The sequence below is a fragment of the Oncorhynchus kisutch genome, linkage group LG13 (assembly GCF_002021735.2).
Source record: "Oncorhynchus kisutch isolate 150728-3 linkage group LG13, Okis_V2, whole genome shotgun sequence".
Taxonomy (NCBI): Eukaryota; Metazoa; Chordata; class Actinopteri; order Salmoniformes; family Salmonidae; genus Oncorhynchus; species Oncorhynchus kisutch.
This window is the reverse complement of record NC_034186.2, coordinates 36,243,783-36,263,092: the sequence shown is the minus strand read 5'-3', so window position 1 is coordinate 36,263,092 and position 19,310 is coordinate 36,243,783. Positions and strand designations below refer to the sequence as shown.

General features: G+C 41.5%; 2 protein-coding genes across 8 annotated transcripts; one reads left to right on the top strand and one right to left on the bottom strand.

Annotated features, from left to right (window-relative positions):
* Positions 1-58: 58 nt before the first annotated feature.
* On the bottom strand, positions 59-11,076 carry btbd2a (BTB (POZ) domain containing 2a). 2 transcript variants are annotated; one of them, XM_031786145.1, is made up of 10 exons: positions 10,816-11,049; positions 9,669-10,231; positions 9,169-9,288; positions 8,744-8,900; positions 3,113-3,218; positions 2,792-2,989; positions 2,352-2,544; positions 1,981-2,068; positions 1,680-1,826; positions 59-1,525 (listed from the first exon to the last, which is right to left on the bottom strand). In XM_031786145.1, exons 2-10 carry the CDS (start codon positions 10,199-10,201, stop codon positions 1,364-1,366), a joined length of 1,704 nt encoding a protein of 567 aa, XP_031642005.1. In that variant the 5' UTR covers positions 10,202-10,231; positions 10,816-11,049; the 3' UTR covers positions 59-1,363. The 2 variants fall into 2 exon arrangements, with proteins under 2 accessions (XP_031642005.1, XP_020354470.1); XM_020498881.2 differs by having other exon boundaries at positions 9,669-11,076.
* A 467-nt stretch (positions 11,077-11,543) lies between these two features.
* Positions 11,544-16,764, top strand: LOC109902496 (SWI/SNF-related matrix-associated actin-dependent regulator of chromatin subfamily E member 1-related-like). 6 transcript variants are annotated; one of them, XM_031786147.1, is made up of 9 exons: positions 11,544-11,665; positions 12,195-12,278; positions 12,552-12,755; positions 13,548-13,668; positions 13,834-13,889; positions 14,515-14,584; positions 14,680-14,895; positions 15,296-15,428; positions 16,399-16,764. In XM_031786147.1, exons 2-9 carry the CDS (start codon positions 12,201-12,203, stop codon positions 16,409-16,411), a joined length of 891 nt encoding a protein of 296 aa, XP_031642007.1. In that variant the 5' UTR covers positions 11,544-11,665; positions 12,195-12,200; the 3' UTR covers positions 16,412-16,764. The 6 variants fall into 6 exon arrangements, with proteins under 6 accessions (XP_031642007.1, XP_020354475.1, XP_020354473.1 ...); XM_020498886.2 differs by having other exon boundaries at positions 12,528-12,755; XM_020498884.2 differs by lacking the exon at positions 11,544-11,665 and adding an exon at positions 11,682-11,802.
* The last annotated feature ends 2,546 nt before the right edge of the window (positions 16,765-19,310 follow it).

The window sequence follows — 19,310 nt, the reverse complement described above, 5'->3', positions numbered from 1 at the left end:
TTTAAAGCCTGTTAGTGGACCTGACATCCTTAACATGCATGCTTTGGCAAACACATTATATTGTGACAGACTTGTTTAATCGGAACATTTTATTTACAATGTACATTAGCCAGACTCATATGTTTTTAATTTGAGATTGCATTGTTTGGTACCATTTTATGGGCACCTTAGGCAATTGCCTCCTGCCACGCAGGCGGTATACCTAGACAAGAAAAGATAATCAACTGTTATGTTGCATTTTGCAAGCATGCAATTGAGTATGTACAAATTTCTCTCAAACTTGCATGAAAATGAGACAGCAAACATGCCTTCCTGGCACTACGGCACCACAGAATGGCACCCATAGCAAGACCCTTATTTTACTATTTACAGGTATAAGCTAACTGTAAAGCAGTGGTAAACTCAACTTTTGAATTTCAATTCACCATACATTAAATGACAATTGTTCATTTTCATCTATTCTAATTTTGGTTCACTATACTGATTAGAGTAACAGGTTTGATTCACCAGGTAGGCCAACAGTTCCTGAAATGTATTGAATTTCAATTTATTTCGGGGATTACTCCATTTTATAATATAGTGAATTTGCAGGCAGGGTTTAATTGTCCGTTTCCTGTCAAAGTGCATCAGTGCAACTAAATCATTTTATCAATTGAAAAAGTAATTCAATTTCTGCGCTTCCACAATTCTACACACAGCCATAGGAAGCGGTTAAGATTAAACCTAGCAACCATTTGGGGACTTCTTTCACTGAGGTATGGGTAGACTTTTCCCCCAGATTTCTCATCTGTTAATTACCTGACATTACTATTTCCTTCACATCAGTCTAGACAGGAAAGATGGACACAACCACTAAAGCAGCATTTCCCAACTCCAGTCCTTGGGTATCCCTAACACATTTTTGTTGTAGCCCTCGACAAAAACTCACCTCAACTCAGGGGCTTGATTAGTTGACAAGTTGAATCAGGTGTGCTTATCCAGGGCTACAAAAGTGTGCTTATTGGTGGAAACACTGAACTAAAGTCCACTTCCAAAACAATTACCCATTCAATACTGTATGCACAAAGATCCAACATGAATATCAGAAGTTTGTAACAACCAGGTCCTGGTTAGATTTACCATGTCAGCTTACCATTCATAGGCTGATTTTACACAATTCTGATATATAAAATATTGAATTAGTCTGCCTGTGTAACCAGCTTTAGAGGACAACCCTTTGATGAAGTGTAGTAATAGTAGTAAAGACTAATGAGGAATAGAGGCGCTGTACTATTGCCTGAAGTATTACTTTGCACTATATGGGCAATAAGGTGTCATTTGGGACCCACATATAGTCAGTCCTTGGGAGGTCAGAGGAGATTCATTATGTGTAGAAGATGACCTCGGGGATCTGTCCGTCCTCTACTGAAGTGCCGTTGTTGTTTCCTGCAGCATAGCAGAAGGTGAAGCAGGTCTTGGTGCCGGTGGCAGGGGCTTCGTGGGTCACTTTACGCATTCCTTTGGTGCCATAGTGCGAGTCTGGTCCCTGAAAGACATGGATAATTGTGGTGTAGCTGTATGCTTACTTATTGTATTCAATATCTACTTCAAAACTGAGCGGTTACAATGTACAGCATTTTTTGTATAAAAAAAATAAAAGTTATGGTGGTGGTAGATGAAATTATCATCTTCTGCTGTACCTTGAGGGTGGCACACGCGATGTAGTTGACACTGGGCAGGATCTCCACTGGTTCCTTAAACATGACCCGGAATGTGTTGGAGGAACCGTCGCAGCTGAAGCCTGTGTCGTTCTGACCCAGGACAGTGTTGCTGTCTGTGTGAATGACCTTGAAGAGGGAGACCAACGGTCAGTCTTCACTTTCACCTTTATATACCCAGGTAAATCATAACAAAGTATCTTTTACAGTAACATTAACTACCCAAGTATGTTTTCCACGCAGCACCCACCCACTGTAACTAGTATATGTTATTCCTCTTTACCTGTATATTGACTTGGTAGTCTGTCGGACCATGTATCGAACCATAGAGGCCAAATCCAACCACAAATATCCTCCTATTCACTGAAAACCTAGCAAAGGCAGAAAAGGATATAGAAGGTAAACCTTTACTGAATTGAGATACTTTGTATGCAGTGCTCGACTTGTTCTGAAATAGAGGCCGGTACTCAATTTGGGTGTTGGTACTGTTTTTATCTAGGTGCAGGAGTTCCACAAAACTTTTGAGCTAATATTCGAACAAGAGGAACAGGAGCTCAAACAGTAGAACATTTGAGGTGCCGGTACTCAGCTCCAATGAGCTCCTGCCCAAGTCAGCCACTGTCTGTATGTAGTCATTGGTGTATGTGTACTAACCGGATACAGTCACTGGTCCCGCTGTAGCCCCAGCGGCTCTCCACCTGTCCGAAGCGTGTGATGCTGCACTCCTTCCCCCGCAGGCAGCAGCGAGGCCGGTCGATGAACTCCACGTGAGGCTTGGGGTTCACCGTGAAGTGAAGGAACAGGCTCACCACCTCCTGGTCACTAAGAATACCAGACTGGGCTGGACCTATCAAGTAGAAATGCAGGCATATATATATATATATATATATACACACATACACACAAAATACTCAAATCCCAATATGGAAAAGGGACTACATTTCCCGGTTCGGTTAAGCTCATCTCCACTGTGTCTGGTTGCCAAGTATGTGGCTACTGAATGGTTAGTGCCTTTCATAGCGTGTAACTTTGTTGTCAATCGACAGATGGTGTCAGGACGTAAGACAGAAAATAACCACAGTGGTGTGAGCTACCTGCAGCAAATTCCTCGATGGTCATGAGAGGGAAGCGGATAAGGACCAGGGCTTTGCCCAGCACTTTGCGCTTGTTCTCCGGAGTGGGCTGGTACTGCTGCCTCTGGGTTTCTGCCTCCGCCCAGCGCACCGCAGCCCCAAACAGACGTACCTCCCGCACCCCCAGAGTGTCCCTCTCCAGCACCGCCACCAGCGTGTCTACAGGAGACAAGATCTCACATCATGTTCAGAACGTGTCCTTTGTCTGAAGACAATCCCCTATGCCCCTTTCCTTATTGTGTGTGACAGACAGACAGACAGAGGCAGCATAATTGACTTTACCTAGATCAATATCAGTGAAGCCCTCAGCAGCGAGTGCATCCACAGTGTTCTTGTCGATGTTCTCCAGACAGAGGCTGGCCAGCTGAGGTTCGTCAAAGAGCCGCGCCTGAAACAAACAACCCGTGTTAGCAAACAGCTAGCAGCGATCATACTGTGACCAACCGCTTGCTCTATTCTAATATCCATACCTCGCGACAAGCTAGAAATAGTGGGTTTTCAGTCTTATCATTGGTAATAACCATGTTATTACATCGTCTGCATTTCCAATGACACCCAAAATCACATCCTAGCCTATGGGGCGATTCCATGAACGCATACCTCCCTATTTTAGAGCACACTATATTAGCCTTATAATGACACCAAGGTGTTGTCTGTATCATGTAAGGTTCATTGATCATTGGGTCTTACAGGGGACATGTACAGAACCAGTAAAAAGGTTGGACACCTACTCATTCAAGGGTTCTTTATTTGTACTATTTTCTACATTGTAGAATAATAGTGAAGACATCAAAACTATGAAATCATGTACATACCATAAAAAGTGTTCTATCAAAATATGTTTTATTTGAGGTTATTTAAAGTAGCCACCTTGATGACTTGAGCTGCCTTTATTTAAAGTAGTCACCTTGATGACTTGAGCTGCCTTGATGACAGCTTTGCATACTCTCGGCATTTTCTCAACCAGCTTCACTTGGAATGCTTTTCCAACAATCTTGAAGGGGTTCCCATATATGCAAAGCACTTGTAGGCTGCTTTTCCTTCACTCTGCGGTCCAACTCATCCAAAAACCATCTCAATTGGGTTGAGGTCAGGTGATTGTGGAGGCCAGGTCATCTGATGCAGCACTCCATCACTCTCCTTCTTGGTAAAATAGCCCTTACACAGTCTGGAGGTGTGTTTTGGGTCATTGTCCTGTTGAAAAACAAATAATCGTCCCACTAAGCGCAAACCAGATGGGATGGCGTATCGCTGCAGAATTCTGTGGTAGCCATGCTGGTTAAGTGTGCCTTGAATTCTAAATAAATCACAGACAGTGTCACCAGCAAAGCACCCCCATACCATCTCCATGCTTCATGGTGGGAACCACGCATGCGGAGATCATCCATTCACCTACTCTGCGTCTCACAAAGACATGGCGGTTGGAACCAAAAATCTCAAATTTGGACTCATCAGACCAAAGGACAGAACATTCCACTGGTCTAATGTCCATTGCTCATGTTTCTTGGCCAAAGCAAGTTTCTTTATCTTATTGGTGTCCTTTAGTAGTGGTTTCTTTGCAGCAATTTGACCATGAAGGCCTAATTCACAAAGTCTCTGAACAGTTTATGTTGAGATGTGTCTGTTACTTGAACTCTGTGAAGCATTTATTTGGGGTGCAATTTCTGAGGCTGGTAACTAATGAACTTATCCTCTGCAGCAGAGGTAACTCTGGATCTTCCATTCCTATGGCGGTCCTCATGAGAGCCAGTTTCATCATAGCGCCTGATGGTTTTTGCGACTGCACTTGAAGAAATGTTCGAAATTCTTGAAATTTGCCCGATAGACTGACCTTCCTGTCTTAAAGTAATGATGGACTGTTGTTCTCTTCGCTTATTTGAGCTGTTCTTGCCATAATATGGACTTGGTCTTTTACCAAACAGGGCTATCTTCTGTATACCAACCCTACCTTGTCACAACACAATGGAATGGCTTAAGAAGGAAAGAAATTCCACAAATTAACAAGGCACACCTGTTAAATGAAATATATTCCAGGTGACTACCTCATGAAGCTGGTTAAGAGAATGCCAAGAGTGTGCAAAAATGTCGTCAAGGCAAAGGGTGGCTCGGCATAGAAATCCCAAAAGAAAGAAATGATCTCACTCCAATACATTTTTATAGAATGTTATCAAAAATAGATAAGATCTTGCTACCATAGAAAGGAAAATACCTGTCCATTTGTGAAAAGAAAATCACCCCGATTAACTCTTTAGTCCTATCACAATTTACCTATTTGCTCATGGTTTTGCCTACACCTAGTGACCTGCTTTTTAAATTATATGAACAAAAAAATATTAAATTTTATTTGGAATGGCAAACCAGACTAAATTAAAAGGGCCTATTTATATAATGAATATGAATTCGGAGAACAGAAATTAGTCAATATTAAAGCATTAGACCTCTCACTACAGGCATCAGTCATACTTAAATCCAAACTGGTTCTCTAGTAAATTAGTAGGAATGTCTCACCCCATGTTCAAGAATGGCCTTTTCCCCTTTATTCAGATTATAACTGCTCACCTTCGGTTGTTTGAAAAGGAAATCATCTCCAAAATATAGTTATTTTTTAAACAAGCCTTAGAAAGTTGGTTGCAATTTCAGTTTAATCCACCAGAAAAGACAGAACAAATAATACAACAAATATTATGGTTAAACTCAAATATACTAATTGATATAAAAAAATTAAAAAATAGGTATAAATAGGACTGGTGGAGTTGTCACACATGCAAATAACACAGACATATGGAAATGTCTGCTCTACCCAAAATTACAACCAACTAATTGCAGCATTACCACAAAAATGGAAGAGGCAAGTAGAAGGGGAAAAAAGTAAGGAACTTGTATGTCAGCTCTGCATTAAACAACATAAATGGTTAAAGAAAAGTGTGAGATAAAAACACATATCAATTTCCTTTAAGGACCGAAAAACTAACAGCTGTGCCATATAAAATTGCAAAATAGTTGGGAAGAGATTTTTGATGTACCCATTCCATGGCACATGGTTTATGAATTGATACGCAAAAACAAAACGCCGGATTCAACATTTTTCCATTTAAATTACTATACAAAATTCTTGAAACCAGTATAATGTTACATATATGGGGGATACAATATTCCCAGCTCTGCAGATTTTGCTGTGAGGAGGCAGTCATTAGATAATTTATTTTGGTATTATCCATATGTAGCTCGTTTTTGGTCACAGGTCCAGGAATGGCTGAAGAATTGCAACTTTTGCCTAGAACTAATGCTGCAGATAGCAACACCGGGTGATTTGAAAAGCCATAGTCAATCAATCAATAATATAATAATTATTTTAGCAACAATGTTTCTTTAATTCACAATTTTGTGAAGCATCACAGCACAGTTGAAAAATATGGCAAATAGAAATAAAAAATGTATGGTGTTAAGAGATAGATGGGAGGGGTTGAATGGAGCTGAAGGGTGGGACTAATAACAAGAACCAATGTAAAACATATGTATATAGGTTCAGAAATGTTGTGAAATAGCACAGTTACAAATAGACATCAGAAATAGAGGAAGGACTAAAAACAAACAAAATATAACTATTGTAATAGATGGGTAGATGGGTGTCTGTAAAATGTGTATAAGGTGTATAAACTGAAGGTAGAAGCGTAAGTGTTATTGTTTATTAGTTTATTCCAATTGGGGGAAGGGTGGTAGGGTTTGCGGGGAATAATAAAGGTATATTCTGAAAAAAAAGTATGTATGTCTATATAGGTATCTGTGTATACAGTGGGGCAAAAAAGCCTTTAGTCAGCCACCGATTGTGCAAGTTCTCCCACTTAAAAAGATGAGAGAGGCCTGTAATTTTCATCATAGGTACACATCAACTATGACAGACAAAATGAGAAGAAAAAAAATCCTGAAAAATCACATTGTAGGATTTTTTATGAATTTACTTGCAAATTATGGTGGAAAATAAGTATTTGGTCAATAACAAAAGTTAATCTCAATACTTTGTTATATACCCTTTGTTGGCAATGACAGAGGTCAAACGTTTTCTGTAAGTCTTCACAAGGTTTTCACACACTGTTGCTGGTATTTTGGCCCATTCCTCCATGCAGATCTCCTCTAGAGCAGTGATGTTTTGGGGCTGTTGCTGGGCAACACGGACTTTCAACTCCCTCCATAGATTTTCTATGGGCTTGAGATCTGGAGACTGGCTAGGCCACTCCAGGACCTTGAAATGCTTCTTACGAAGCCACTCCTTCGTTGCCCGGGCGGTGTGTTTGGGATCATTGTCATGCTGAAAGACCCAGCCACGTTTCATCTTCAATGCCCTTGCTGACGATACATGGCCCCATTCATTCTTTCCTTTAAACGGATCAGTCGTCCTGGTCCCTTTGCCGAAAAACAGCCCCAAAGCATGATGTTTCCACCCTCATGCTTCACAGTAGGTATGGTGTTCTTTGGATGCAACTCAGCATTCTTTGTCCTCCAAACACAACGAGTTGAGTTTTTACCAAAAAGTTATTTTTTGGTTTCATCTGACCATATGACATTCTCCCAATCTTCTTCTGGATCATCCAAATGCTCTCTAGCAAACTTCAGACGGGCCTGGACATATACTGGCTTAAGCAAGGGGACATGTCTGGCACTGCAGGATTTTAGTCCCTGGCGGCGTAGTGTGTTACTGATGGTAGGCTTTGTTACTTTGGTCCCAGCTCTCTGCAGGTCATTCACTAGGTCCCCCCCGTGTGGTTCTGGGATTTTTGCTCACCGTTCTTGTGATAATTTTGACCCCACGGGGTGAGATCTTGCGTGGAGCCCCAGATCGAGGGAGATTATCAATGGTCTTGTATGTCTTCCATTTCCAAATAATTGCTCCCACAGTTGATTTCTTCAAACCAAGCTGCTTACCTATTGCAGATTCAGTCTTCCCAGCCTGGTGCAGGTCTACAATTTTGTTTCTGGTGTCCTTTGACGGCTCTTCGGTCTTGGCCATAGTGGAGTATGACTGTTTGAGGTTGTGGACAGGTGTCTTTTATACTGATAACAAGTTCAAACAGGTGCCATTAATACAGGTAACGAGTGGAGGACAGAGGAGCCTCTTAAAGAAGAAGTTACAGGTCTGTGAGAGCCAGAAATCTTGCTTGTTTGTAGGTGACCAAATACTTATTTTCCACTATAATTTGCAAATAAATTCATTAAAAATCCTACAATGTGATTTTCTGGATTTTTTTTCTCATTTTGTCCGTCATAGTTGAAGTGTACCTATGATGAAAATTACAGGCCTCTATCATATTTTTAAGTGGGAGAACTTGCACAATTGGTGGCTGACTAAATACTTTTTTGCCCCACTGTATATACCCCAAAAATATATGGGGGATTGGAAATGATGCAGACAATTACATTGATGGAAGCAACAATCTTTCCGCAATAGTAAGCTGATCACCCCTATCATTTTTTTGTTAAAGGCCTAAGGGTTGCTACTTTGAAGAATCTCAAATATATTTTGAATTTTTTGGGGGGGTTACTACATGATTCCATAGTTTTGATGTCTTCACCATTATCCTACAATGTAGAAAATAGTTTAAAATAAAGAAAAATCCTGCAATGAGTAGGTGTGTCCAAAAAGTGCCTAAAATTGCCACTTTCATCATGATTTTCTAAAAAAAAAATGGTTGTGTTACAAATGTAAAAAGCATATTAAACATTCTCCCTCCCAATTAAGTTCATATGTGAGAATTGCCTGAACAATCTAATACACAACAAATATTATTGGGCCATGCTGGCATGGAATCGCTCAATGACAACCTATTTCCCATGTCACTGTATAGGGAAATAGAGATATTCATTTGAGATTTGGCTATACATTACAAGCAGAAGTGCAACAGTGAGCTAGTTAGCTACCTGAGTGAGCAACATGAAGGCATTGTCAGCACGTAGATTCTTCTTGAGGAACTCCACACAGTGGGCCTCTAGGGCTGGCACTGCATACTTCTTGGCTGTGTACAGTGTGGTCATCACAGTCTCGGGTCCTATCTGCACCTCATCTGAGTACAGGAACCTGGATTTGCAACAGTTTGGACAGTCAGACAACCCATACATACATCGTAGTGTAGTTACAGTATCAATCTGAAGACATTAAAATGTCAATACCATTTGATATATGTTCATTTAAAAAGTCATTTTCACTACATTCAGAATTTAACCTTGAAGATACAAACAGACCCCCTAAATTGGCTCATTCTTAAAGACATCAAAATGATTAAACTGGGTAGTTGCTACTTTACAGTCAAATGGGTGTGCCAGACAGGTCTTCTCTATAATCTTACTTGAGCAGGGCAAGGAATGCAGCCGGCTCCACGTCAGGCAGCTCGATCTCAGTAGAGGTGGTGGCCATACCGCCATTGAACATGGCATCGAATACTGCACTTCCTACGGCAAGGGCAAATCTGCCGAGAAAAAGGGGGTCGTGTTTATTAGGAGGGATATATCAATGTATTGGATAATTTGTGTTTATAACTGTAGTCTTCCTGGTCAGTTGTTAGCCCAGGAGGTGTATTCATGTACGTACCCACCACAATGATTTGCCAACATACAATGGTCATGCGCATATCATGGATATATCACTAGAAACAGACGAAGCCTAGCCTACACTCGACCTCACCCAATATAACACAACGGTCATCCTCGGCACTGCAGAACATTTATATTGGGGCATGTATTCTACTGGCGGTGATTCGAATACATAAGCATGAATAGGCAAAGATTTAATGATTTGTAAACAAGCAAATATGAAATAGGCATATTTTAACAATCATGCATCGCTTACCTGTGTGCTGGTATCCGCTGCACTCCCATTCCCTTCCCCACCAGAAAATGCACGTCACTCAGCACCTCGTTGTTGAACAGAAACGCAAACCTTTCTTTCACGGTGTTTTTTGTGGCCTGCCAATTGTACACTGGCTCCCGATAAACCAATACGGCCGCAGATGCAGGGCTACTGGGAAGTGAGGATGGAATGTTCGGGGACTCCACGGAGGATGCTGTCATGTTTGTCGCAGCTCCTCCTGCGACTGTCGGTGCCCGGGCAGCCGTGGCACTCGGACCCGCTGACTGTGGCGTAGTGTGTTGCCTATTCGGGGAATGCTCTACTCTAACATCGGTGCCACAGCCACGGTCAGGGCCTGGTTGAGGGTTTGAGTGTCCCGCTGTCCGTGGTGCCCCTCCAGTTGCACCCGCTGACCCCTCATTTGTAGCGGGCGAGGAATGGGCGTTGTTGCTCGGCTGAGCATTACCCAGCGGTCCGGGACTGGAGAAATTGAGACATGGAGCTCTGCTATTGCTCTCCTCCTCCGCAGCCATTTTGGATGGAGAACACTGCAGGGTTTGCTGCTGAGATAAACAAGCACAACAGCGCATACCCAGAAACACAGGCGGAATGAGTGAACCTCACATGAGACTGAGGACGAAGGTAGCCTAAATTGTCTGGACACTCAATAGCAGCCAATAATACCAAAGGCTGCATATGTATCATGGTGTCATCATATTAATTTGCTATAGTTTATTAGACAAATGAACATCAATGTGCTTATGATGAGCAATTATATTCCCCAACCATGGAGCTAGTATTTATTAATTCAAAACTGCAGGCTTACTTTGATGCACGGGTATGCAAATATGAAATAATGTAGGCCTACATACATTATTCATGTTACTTAGACCTAGCAGATAAATATGTATTCAGTTCAAATGGAATTAAAATGATTCTCCTCTCCATTGATGAGGCCTAGTCGATACATTTTCTTTCTGAATTCAGACATTTTAAGGTGTGTTTTGTATTAGCCTACCTGTTCTCAACTCCTACAAATACATACCATCAATCTTACATTCTTCATAGAGACGGTCTGGTCTGTATCTAAGATTCCCAAATGTGCACCTTTGAACGACTGTTCTAAACAGTATATGATATTACTTACCCAATATAATGAGATGGGATAGGCTATTGCTGTATATTTGGGACAAAGTAAAACTAATCACAGAGATCTTATGTTCAATTACTTATAACTGATGATGATTAGCCTCGAAGAAAAACAATCTCCCAGGGATAGGCCGAATAGTATTGTTGTAATATCACTTTAGAACCAAGAGTGCATTATCAAAACACATGCCAAAATGAGAGCAAAAATATGATTCACTCAGCAAATATGAACCAATCCGATACACTTTACTGAAGTGTAAAAAATAATGTTACAGTAACCATCTAAAACCTCATTACAAACATAGAATTAACTAATTATTGTGTCAGCCAATCAGCTATGAGAATGCGCTCTTCCTGACCTTAGACTGAGAGGCCCATTACAGTCATTGGCCCAAAATGCGGGGTAAGCAGAGAGGAAGAGGCAAAGCAAGACGGTTTACTCCCCCCAAAATCTGTCCACGACAATAAGCCTCCAAAGTGAGGAGTTTTTGTATGGAGATCAACCAGAGTGTCGAATTTGGTCAACAAAAAATGTAATTGCTAATTTGACACGTGAGACTTATTTGATCGAATTGAAGTTTAGCAATGGTTATTTTGTTACGAACGCACTGATATAAGTGAACGAGCGTGGCATTCCGGCAACTTTTGGGGAAAAAACTACTTTTATCGGAGTTCCGCCGATTGAGGGGGTTGTGCATGTTGATCACACGCGTATCTGCCCTCTTATTGGCTAGAATGTTCCAACTGATTTCGCCTCCTCCCGCCTGCCTTCCATCTTTGAGGACATGTATTTCCATTGTTAGAGCGGTCACTCGACTGTCTTGTCAATATAATAGAACACCTTTGGGGTAAGTAATACAATATTAGCTAGGCTAGTTAGAGAATGACATTAAAATGTAGCTATATTACAATTAGTATTATTGTCAGATAAATGTTCCTTTTGGCATATTTAATCACATCTCTGACGCATTTTACGTCATGTTCAGTAAGTGTATTACTAGCCCCTACTGTACTGACCGTTTTCCCGTTGTCCGTCCCATCGATGTTTGCTAGCCAACTATTTATTTAGCTAGCTAGTTAACCTTACATTAGCTCGCTTTATCAGAGCGAACACTAACGTCAGTTTATCAGAAACGTGTCATGATCACGCCCGAACAGTTGGAAAGATGATTGCAGACGACAGTTTTCGCTTTTACATACTACTCTCTGTCCTGTAACGTTAGCTAACTAGCTAGCAAATATTTATAATGACAAACATATGTGATAGTCCCTGTCTCTCATACTCATTGAGCGTGTCAGATGAAAATGGTTGAGTATAAAGTACTAGTGTCTTTCTAATCCTATGTATCCCACTTGCATATAATTCACTGGGATAAGGATATCATGGGAGGTGTGAAGCAGGAGCAGAATGATGGACCACCACCAAGAGGCATGCCGTCCTCTGATGCAGCACACGAAGAGGCAAGAGAAGGGGAAAGGACCTGTACATACTGACATGAATAGCACTAAATTCTGTACAATTACTGGCTGTGTATACACAGACTACCCACGGTTTGGTTATCCAATCCTTTCCAACATGTTGCTACCATTCTATAAACTGATCTAGCTTAAATGGGACAAGAGCATTGTTATGATGATGCTATGCTATGTTTCCCAACTCTTGATGCACACTTTGACATGGTTATCGTTTTATCTTTTCATCCTGGATAGCATATCCGTTCTCTTTCTGTACAGCCTGTGAAGAAGAGGGGTTGGCCAAAGGGTAAGAAGAGAAAGAAGGTTTTGCCCAACGGTCCCAAGGCACCAGTGACTGGATATGTGCGCTTTCTGAATGAACGACGAGAGCAGATCCGTGCCAAGTACCCTGACCTGCCCTTTCCAGAAATTACCAAGAGGTTGGGCGCAGAGTGGAGCTGCTTAGCACCTAATGACAAACAGGTACCTGCAGGCTTTGCTGGGGAAATGTAGAATGTATGAACAATTACCAATTATTTTCCCCAGGTTTGTATTTAGTGGCAGTGCATTCAGTAGATTTATGCGTAGTTGTAGTTATATAAATAGGTATAGGCGTGCCAGCATATGGTCTGTTTGATAAGCCCAGGTAGGCCTCATTTAAAAACTACAGGCTATCATGTTTCTTGAGGAGAAGCCTGGGATTGGAAGCTACCATCGCAGTGTATTGAGATCTCTTCTGTGTGTGTCTAATGGAGTTAAGAATGTACTGTAAGCTCACTCCACAGCGAGTTTTAAATGTTGCTAATGGAGCTATCCAATTTGTAACTTTTGTACAGCTCAAACTGTTGTCAAGGAGGGCAGTCACGTGTGTCTGTAAGCAGAGCATAACTGTTTCGAGCCTGTTATGTGGAGTAAGATATACTGTGAGTAGCGCACATGACGTTGGTTACATTGATGCTGTTGATCCGGGTCACTCAGTTGTGCTCTGTCCAGCTGCTGGGGTTGGGGCGGAGGAGGGAGGTCAAAGGGGGCGAGTGTAACCGATGTGAACTGGCTAGCAAGTTAGCGGTGCACGCTAGTAGCGTTCAGGCAATGACGTTGCTCACTCTGAGACTTAGAAGTAGTTGTTCCTCTTGTAATGATTCTTCATGGGTGACTGTTGTCGACGTGTACAGAGGATGCCTGGTTCAAGTCCAGGTTGGGGCAAGGAGAGGGACAAGTAATACTGTTACATCTGGAGTGGACTGAAGTTTTTTTTGTGTGCTGACCTGACAGCGCTTCCTGGATGAGGCGGAGCGAGAAAAGCTGCAGTATGCCCGGGAGCTGAGAGAATACCAACAGAGTGAGGCCTATCAGATCACCAGTGCCAAGATCCAGGACAAGAAGGTCAAGAGAGGTGAGAGTTGTGACACATTGTATTAACTGAGGGTTGTTGCACACACAGCTCCTATTTTATCCATTTGACAGGGTGGTAAAAACTGTTGTTTTTTAAAAATCTGTCTTTCGTTCATTTGTTTTCTTTGAGCATTGTATATAATGTTTTCTTGGTGTTATTTTTCAGAGGAGTCTCCATCTGTCATTATCAATGCCAACAGTTCTGGATCAGCTGCTCTGAAGGTACGCTCTTTGCCTTACATTATTTGCTTATGCTGTGTTTCTGAATGTGTTAAATCAAATTGTCTTTTTTATTTATTTCATCTTTATTTAAGCAGGTAGGCAAGTTGAGAACAAGTTCTCATTTACAATTGCGACCTGGCCAAGATAAAGCAAAGCAGTTCGACACATACAACAACACAGAGTTACACATGGAGTAAAACAAACATGCAGTCAATAATACAATAGAAAAATAAGTCTATATACAATGGGAGCAAATGAGGTGATATAAGGGGGGTAAAGGCAAAAAAAAGGCCATGGTGGCAAAGTAAATACAATATAGCAAGTAAAACACTGGAATGGTAGATTTGCAGTGGAATGTGCAAAGTAGAAATAGAAATAATGGGGTGCAAAGGAGCTAAATAAATACAGTAGGGGAAGAGGTAGTTGTTTGGGCTAAATTATAGATGGGCTATGTACAGGTGCAGTAATCTGTGAGCTGCTCTGATAGCTGGTGCTTAAAGCTAGTGAGGAAGATTAAGTGTTTCCAGTTTCAGAGATTTTTGTAGTTCGTTCCAGTCATTTAAAAAAAAGACAGATTTTGTTCCGTGTGTTAAAGGGTTGATTTGTTTTGAACTATGTCCTCTAGGGTTCAGACTACCTGTCCAACAGATTTGATGTTCCAATATTCACAGAGGAGTTCCTGGACCAGAACAAGGGTAAGAGACGGGCAGAGGAGGGTCTCTGGGACAAACACTTTCAGTGAAGAAAGTACTAACTGTTTCCTTACTAATGATTGTTTCTCTGCTCCCAGCCCGGGAAGCAGAGCTGCGGCGTCTACGCAAAGCCAACGTTGAGTTTGAGGAGCAGAACGCCGTGCTGCAGAAGCACATAGCAGACATGTACAGCGCCAAAGAGAGGCTTGAAGCTGAACTGGGGCAGGATGAGCTCCGGACGCAGGCCTTACACAGGCACCTGCTGGCCATCAAACACACCCTCGTCAGCAGTCTGTCCACCGTGGCCCTGCCAGGTCAGCACCTTGTCACTGGGGCCCTTCCATCCATCTCTGACCCTGATACTCAGCCTAATCTCTTTGTACGACTTGGCTGCAATTACTACTAGTGCATTCAGAAAGTATTCAGACCCCTTCCCTTTTCCACATTTTGTTACGTTACAACCTTATTCTAAAATGGATTAAATAAACAATTTTCCTTATCTATCTACACAATATACCCCATAATGACAAAGTGACATTTTTTAAATGTTAGCAAATTTATTACAAATAAAAACATATCTTTATTTACATAAGTATTCAGACCTTTTGCTTTGAGACTTGAAATTGAGCTCCGGTGCGTCCTGTTTCCATTGATCATCCTTGATGTTTCTACAACTTGATTGGAGTCTACCCTAGTTGACTGTTTTCTTTGCAGGCACAGGTGAGACCCCCTCTCTTGGTACCCTGGACTCTTACCTGAGTCGCCTGAGTGGTACTCTGGAGAGCAACCCTCATGAGCACCGTGCCTTGCTGACTCAGCTTCGCGATGTCCTTTCTCACCTGGACAGGTAACACACCTGTGCATTTATCTAACACCTTGATGTAGAGGTATTGAGTTATGTCAGGGAACAGACACTCTCCTATGTATTTATTTGGACAGTGAAGCTGAAATGTTTCATTTGTCTCTATACTCCAGTATTTTGAATTTCAGATTAAATGTTTCATATCAGGCGACTGTATAGAACGTCACCTTTTATTTGAGGGTATTTTCATACATAGCTGTTTTACCGTTTAGAAATGAAAGCACTTGATGTATCTAGTCCCCTGATTTTGAAGCTATCCCCATTTTGAAGTATTTGGACAAATTAGCTGTGTTCTTATGTTATCTGTGTGACACAAACATTATAACAAAATGAATGAGTGCGCCATGACGTTTTTGGAATATTAGATTATCCCCGACTGTCTAGTTTTTATTCTTGTAGTTGTTAGTTCTCAATTATGATTTTATTTCAACTTAATTTTACACTGAAAATGTTTTACCATCCTGGAAATTAGGCCCACCACTGCTAAATGGAAATAGGGGAAACACTAAACTCTACAAACTTGTTGGATGCATATTTGCAGTTTGCTTTGGTTGTTTCAGATTATGTTGTGGCCAATAGAAATGAATCGTAAATAATGTATGGTCCTTTTGGAGTCACTTTTATTGTGAATAGAACATGTTTCCAAACACTTCTACATTAATGTGGATGCTACCATGATTATGGATAATCATGAATGAATTGTGAATAATGGTTAGTTAGAGGCACAAAGATCATACACCCAAGACTTGCTAATCTCACCATTACAAATGACGGGGGGGGGGGGGGGGGGGGGTGATATTTATGCCTCTGAGTGTACATTACCTACAGTCTTGTGCATTACCATTCATATAACGTTGTCAAATTCAAACACTTGCTAGATCTGCATGCGTACAGTACAACTTAACCTTGTTGTTTATGAATGATCACACTGTTCTGTCTTCTCCCTTATTTTCAGTGAGAAGCTATGATGGGACCTCCACACCCATTCTGACTTGATGTGGATCCTGGATGGTATAACAACAGGTCATATCGGTGCCCTTCAGTGTAGTCATGGGATAGATAGGATGTCTTTCTGATGTAACAGACAAATTACAAACTGATAAAACACAAGGCTTAGTCTATATAGCATTACTCTGTGGTATACAGAGTAATATATAAATGGATTAAATAAATAGAATTCCTCAGCAATCCCCACACCCCCTAATTGCAAGGTGAGGTTCTAGAATTTTTTGCAAATGTATATAAAAAAAAGATACCTTATTTACATATGTATTCAGACCCTTTGCTATGAGACTTGAAATTGAGCTCCGGTTTTTCCTGTTTCAATTGATCATCCTTTTAAATGTTTCTAAATCTTGATTGGGGTCCACCTGTGGTAAATTCAATTGATTGCACATGATTTGGAAAGGCACACACCTGTCTATATAAGGTCACACAGTTTACAGTGCATGTCAGAGCAAAAACCAAGCCATGAGGTCAAAGGAATTGTAGAGCTCTGTGACAGGATTGTGTCGAGGCACAGATCTGGGGAAGGGTACCAAAACATTTCTGCAGCATTGAAGGTCCCCAAGAACACAGTGGCCTCTATCATTTTTAAATGGAAGAAGTTTGGAACCACCAAGACTCTTCCTCGAGCTGGCCGCCCGGCCAAACTGAGCAATCGGGAAAGAAAGGCCTTGGTCAGGGAGGTGACCAAGAACCCGATGGTCACTCTGACAGAGCTCTAGAGTTCCTCGTTGGAGATGGGAGAAGCTTCCAGAAGGACAACCATCTCTGCAGCACTCCACCAATCAGGCCTTTATGGTAGTGGCCAGACTCCTCAGTAAAAGGCACATGACAGCCTGCTTGGGGTTTGCCTAAAGACAATATTGAACTCTTTGGCCTGAATGCCAAGTGTCACATCTGGAGGAAACCTGGCACCATCCCTATGGTGAAGCATGGTGTTGGCAGCATCATGCTGTGGGGATGTTTTTCAGCGGCAGGGACTGGGAGACTAGTCAGGATCGAGGGAAAGATGATCGGAGCAAAGTACAGAGAGCTCCTTGATGAAAACCTGCTCCAGAGCGAGCACTCAGGACCTCAGACTGGGGCGAAGGTTCACCTTCCAACAGGACAATGGCCCTAAGCACACAGACAAGACAATGCAAGAGTGGCTTCAGGACAAGTTTCTGAATGTCCTTGAGTGGCCCAGCCAGAGCTTGGACTTGAACCCGATCCAACATCTCTGGAGAGACCTGAAAATAGCTGTGCAGCAATGCTCCCCATCCAACCTGACAGCGCTTGAGAGGATCTGCTGCGGAGAAGAATGGGAGAAACTCCCCAAATACTGGTTGGCCAAGCTTGTAGCATCATACCCAATAAGACTTGAGGCTGTAATCACTGCCAAATGTGCTTCAACAAAGTACTGAGTAAAAGGTCTGAATACCTATGTAAATGTGATGTTTATTTTTAAATGAACTAAAATGTCTGAAAGCCTATTTTTTCATTGTCTTTATGGGGTATTTTGTGTAGATTAAGGGGGGGGGGACAATTTAATACATTTTAGAATAAGGCTGTAACCTAACAAAATGTGGAAAAGTCAAGGGGTCTGAATATTTTCTGAAGGCACTGTATCTGCATCTTGTTCAGCTTTGGAGGCAAATAGCAGCCTTTCAGGCTTGTTGTGAACAGTCATTATGTCAACTGCCTTACCTTGTTCCATTTATAGTTCCTATGGTTTATGGGAAAAAAATCATGGGAAAAGCAGTTTACATGCCCTTTTCCCATATGTCTTCACTTGAAATAAGGAGATTGAAGAAGTGTACTTGTGTCAAATGAGAGACCAAATGAACTGGAAAAGATCATAGCAACATTTTCAGAATAGTTTTTTGTAATGCTATTGACATTAGGGGTGGGAAGTTTTGGATGAAGGTTTTTTTTGTAATGTTTATTTTTAATTTTTTATGAATTTGAAATTGAAGTTTTGTCTCCTTTTGTAATCATTATTTCAATTTCCAATAAAAAGTAAATGAGTGTAATTTCCCGGATGAGCGTGACGCACATAGAGCATATGGTGACACATGGATGATGTTGTCTGAAATGGCTTGATGACTCAATAGCTACTGATTGCACCTGCTGCCCTCACTTTATACTGGACAGAGAAGTACGGAACAAACGACTTGTCTGACCTTTCGTTTCTAGACCCCCCCCCCCCTCACCACCACCAGATGGTGGTATGGCTCCACTTAGAAACGTTGTTAGTGGTTAGCTTGAAGGGTTCTTAGTTTCTTTAAATTATACTAAATGTCTGAATTGACAGATTGATGTGGTTTAGATCCACTTTATTCGCTGGAGGCCTTTCCCAATGTATTTTTTGCTGTGGTTAGACTTGATTAAGATCAAACCAACATGCCTCCTGAAATTATGCCTAGTAGCCCATAGGTCGGTGCACGATTGGCCCAGCGTCGTCTGGGTTTACCCAGGGTAGCCCGTCATTGTAAATAAGAATTTGTTCTTTACTGACTTGCCTATTTTAAAAAAGAAAGAAAAAAAGTTGGTGTTTCTGAAAGCTTTGGGATCAGAACAAGGAGGGGCCGTTTAATTCTAGGCACAGAACATAACCGTCAGTCAAGGTTCCGATGTCATGTAAACTATTGAATGAATTTATTCTATAAATCTATGGATTCCTAAATTATACTTGAATGTATTCTTGTTCTTTTTTTACACATTACACTAGCTTACTGCTTGTAGTACTTGGGCCTACTTGCTCGTTGTCATTCTTGGTAGTGGACTTGAAGGCAAGTTTAATGCTCTCTTAGGTCCAGTTATCTCATCTGAGGTTAGAAGATGCTGTAGACTATATTTTGGATTTTCAGCGGGACCAGGAAA

Excerpts from the sequence above, each read along its gene's own strand:
- btbd2a (XM_020498881.2), bottom strand. The coding sequence starts at position 10,258 with ATGCGCTGTTGTGCTTGTTTATCTCAGCAGCAAACCCTGCAGTGTTCT. Across the intron at positions 3,219-8,743 it reads CCTTCATGTTGCTCACTCAG|GCGCGGCTCTTTGACGAACC; the intron begins GTAGCTAACTAG and ends TGTTTGTTTCAG. Across the intron at positions 2,990-3,112 it reads CTTCACTGATATTGATCTAG|ACACGCTGGTGGCGGTGCTG; the intron begins GTAAAGTCAATT and ends TGTCTCCTGTAG.
- LOC109902496 (XM_020498883.2), top strand. The coding sequence starts at position 11,749 with ATGTTCCTTTTGGCATATTTAATCACATCTCTGACGCATTTTACGTCA. Across the intron at positions 11,803-12,194 it reads CGCATTTTACGTCATGTTCA|GATATCATGGGAGGTGTGAA; the intron begins GTAAGTGTATTA and ends CACTGGGATAAG. Across the intron at positions 13,890-14,514 it reads CTGGATCAGCTGCTCTGAAG|GGTTCAGACTACCTGTCCAA; the intron begins GTACGCTCTTTG and ends TATGTCCTCTAG.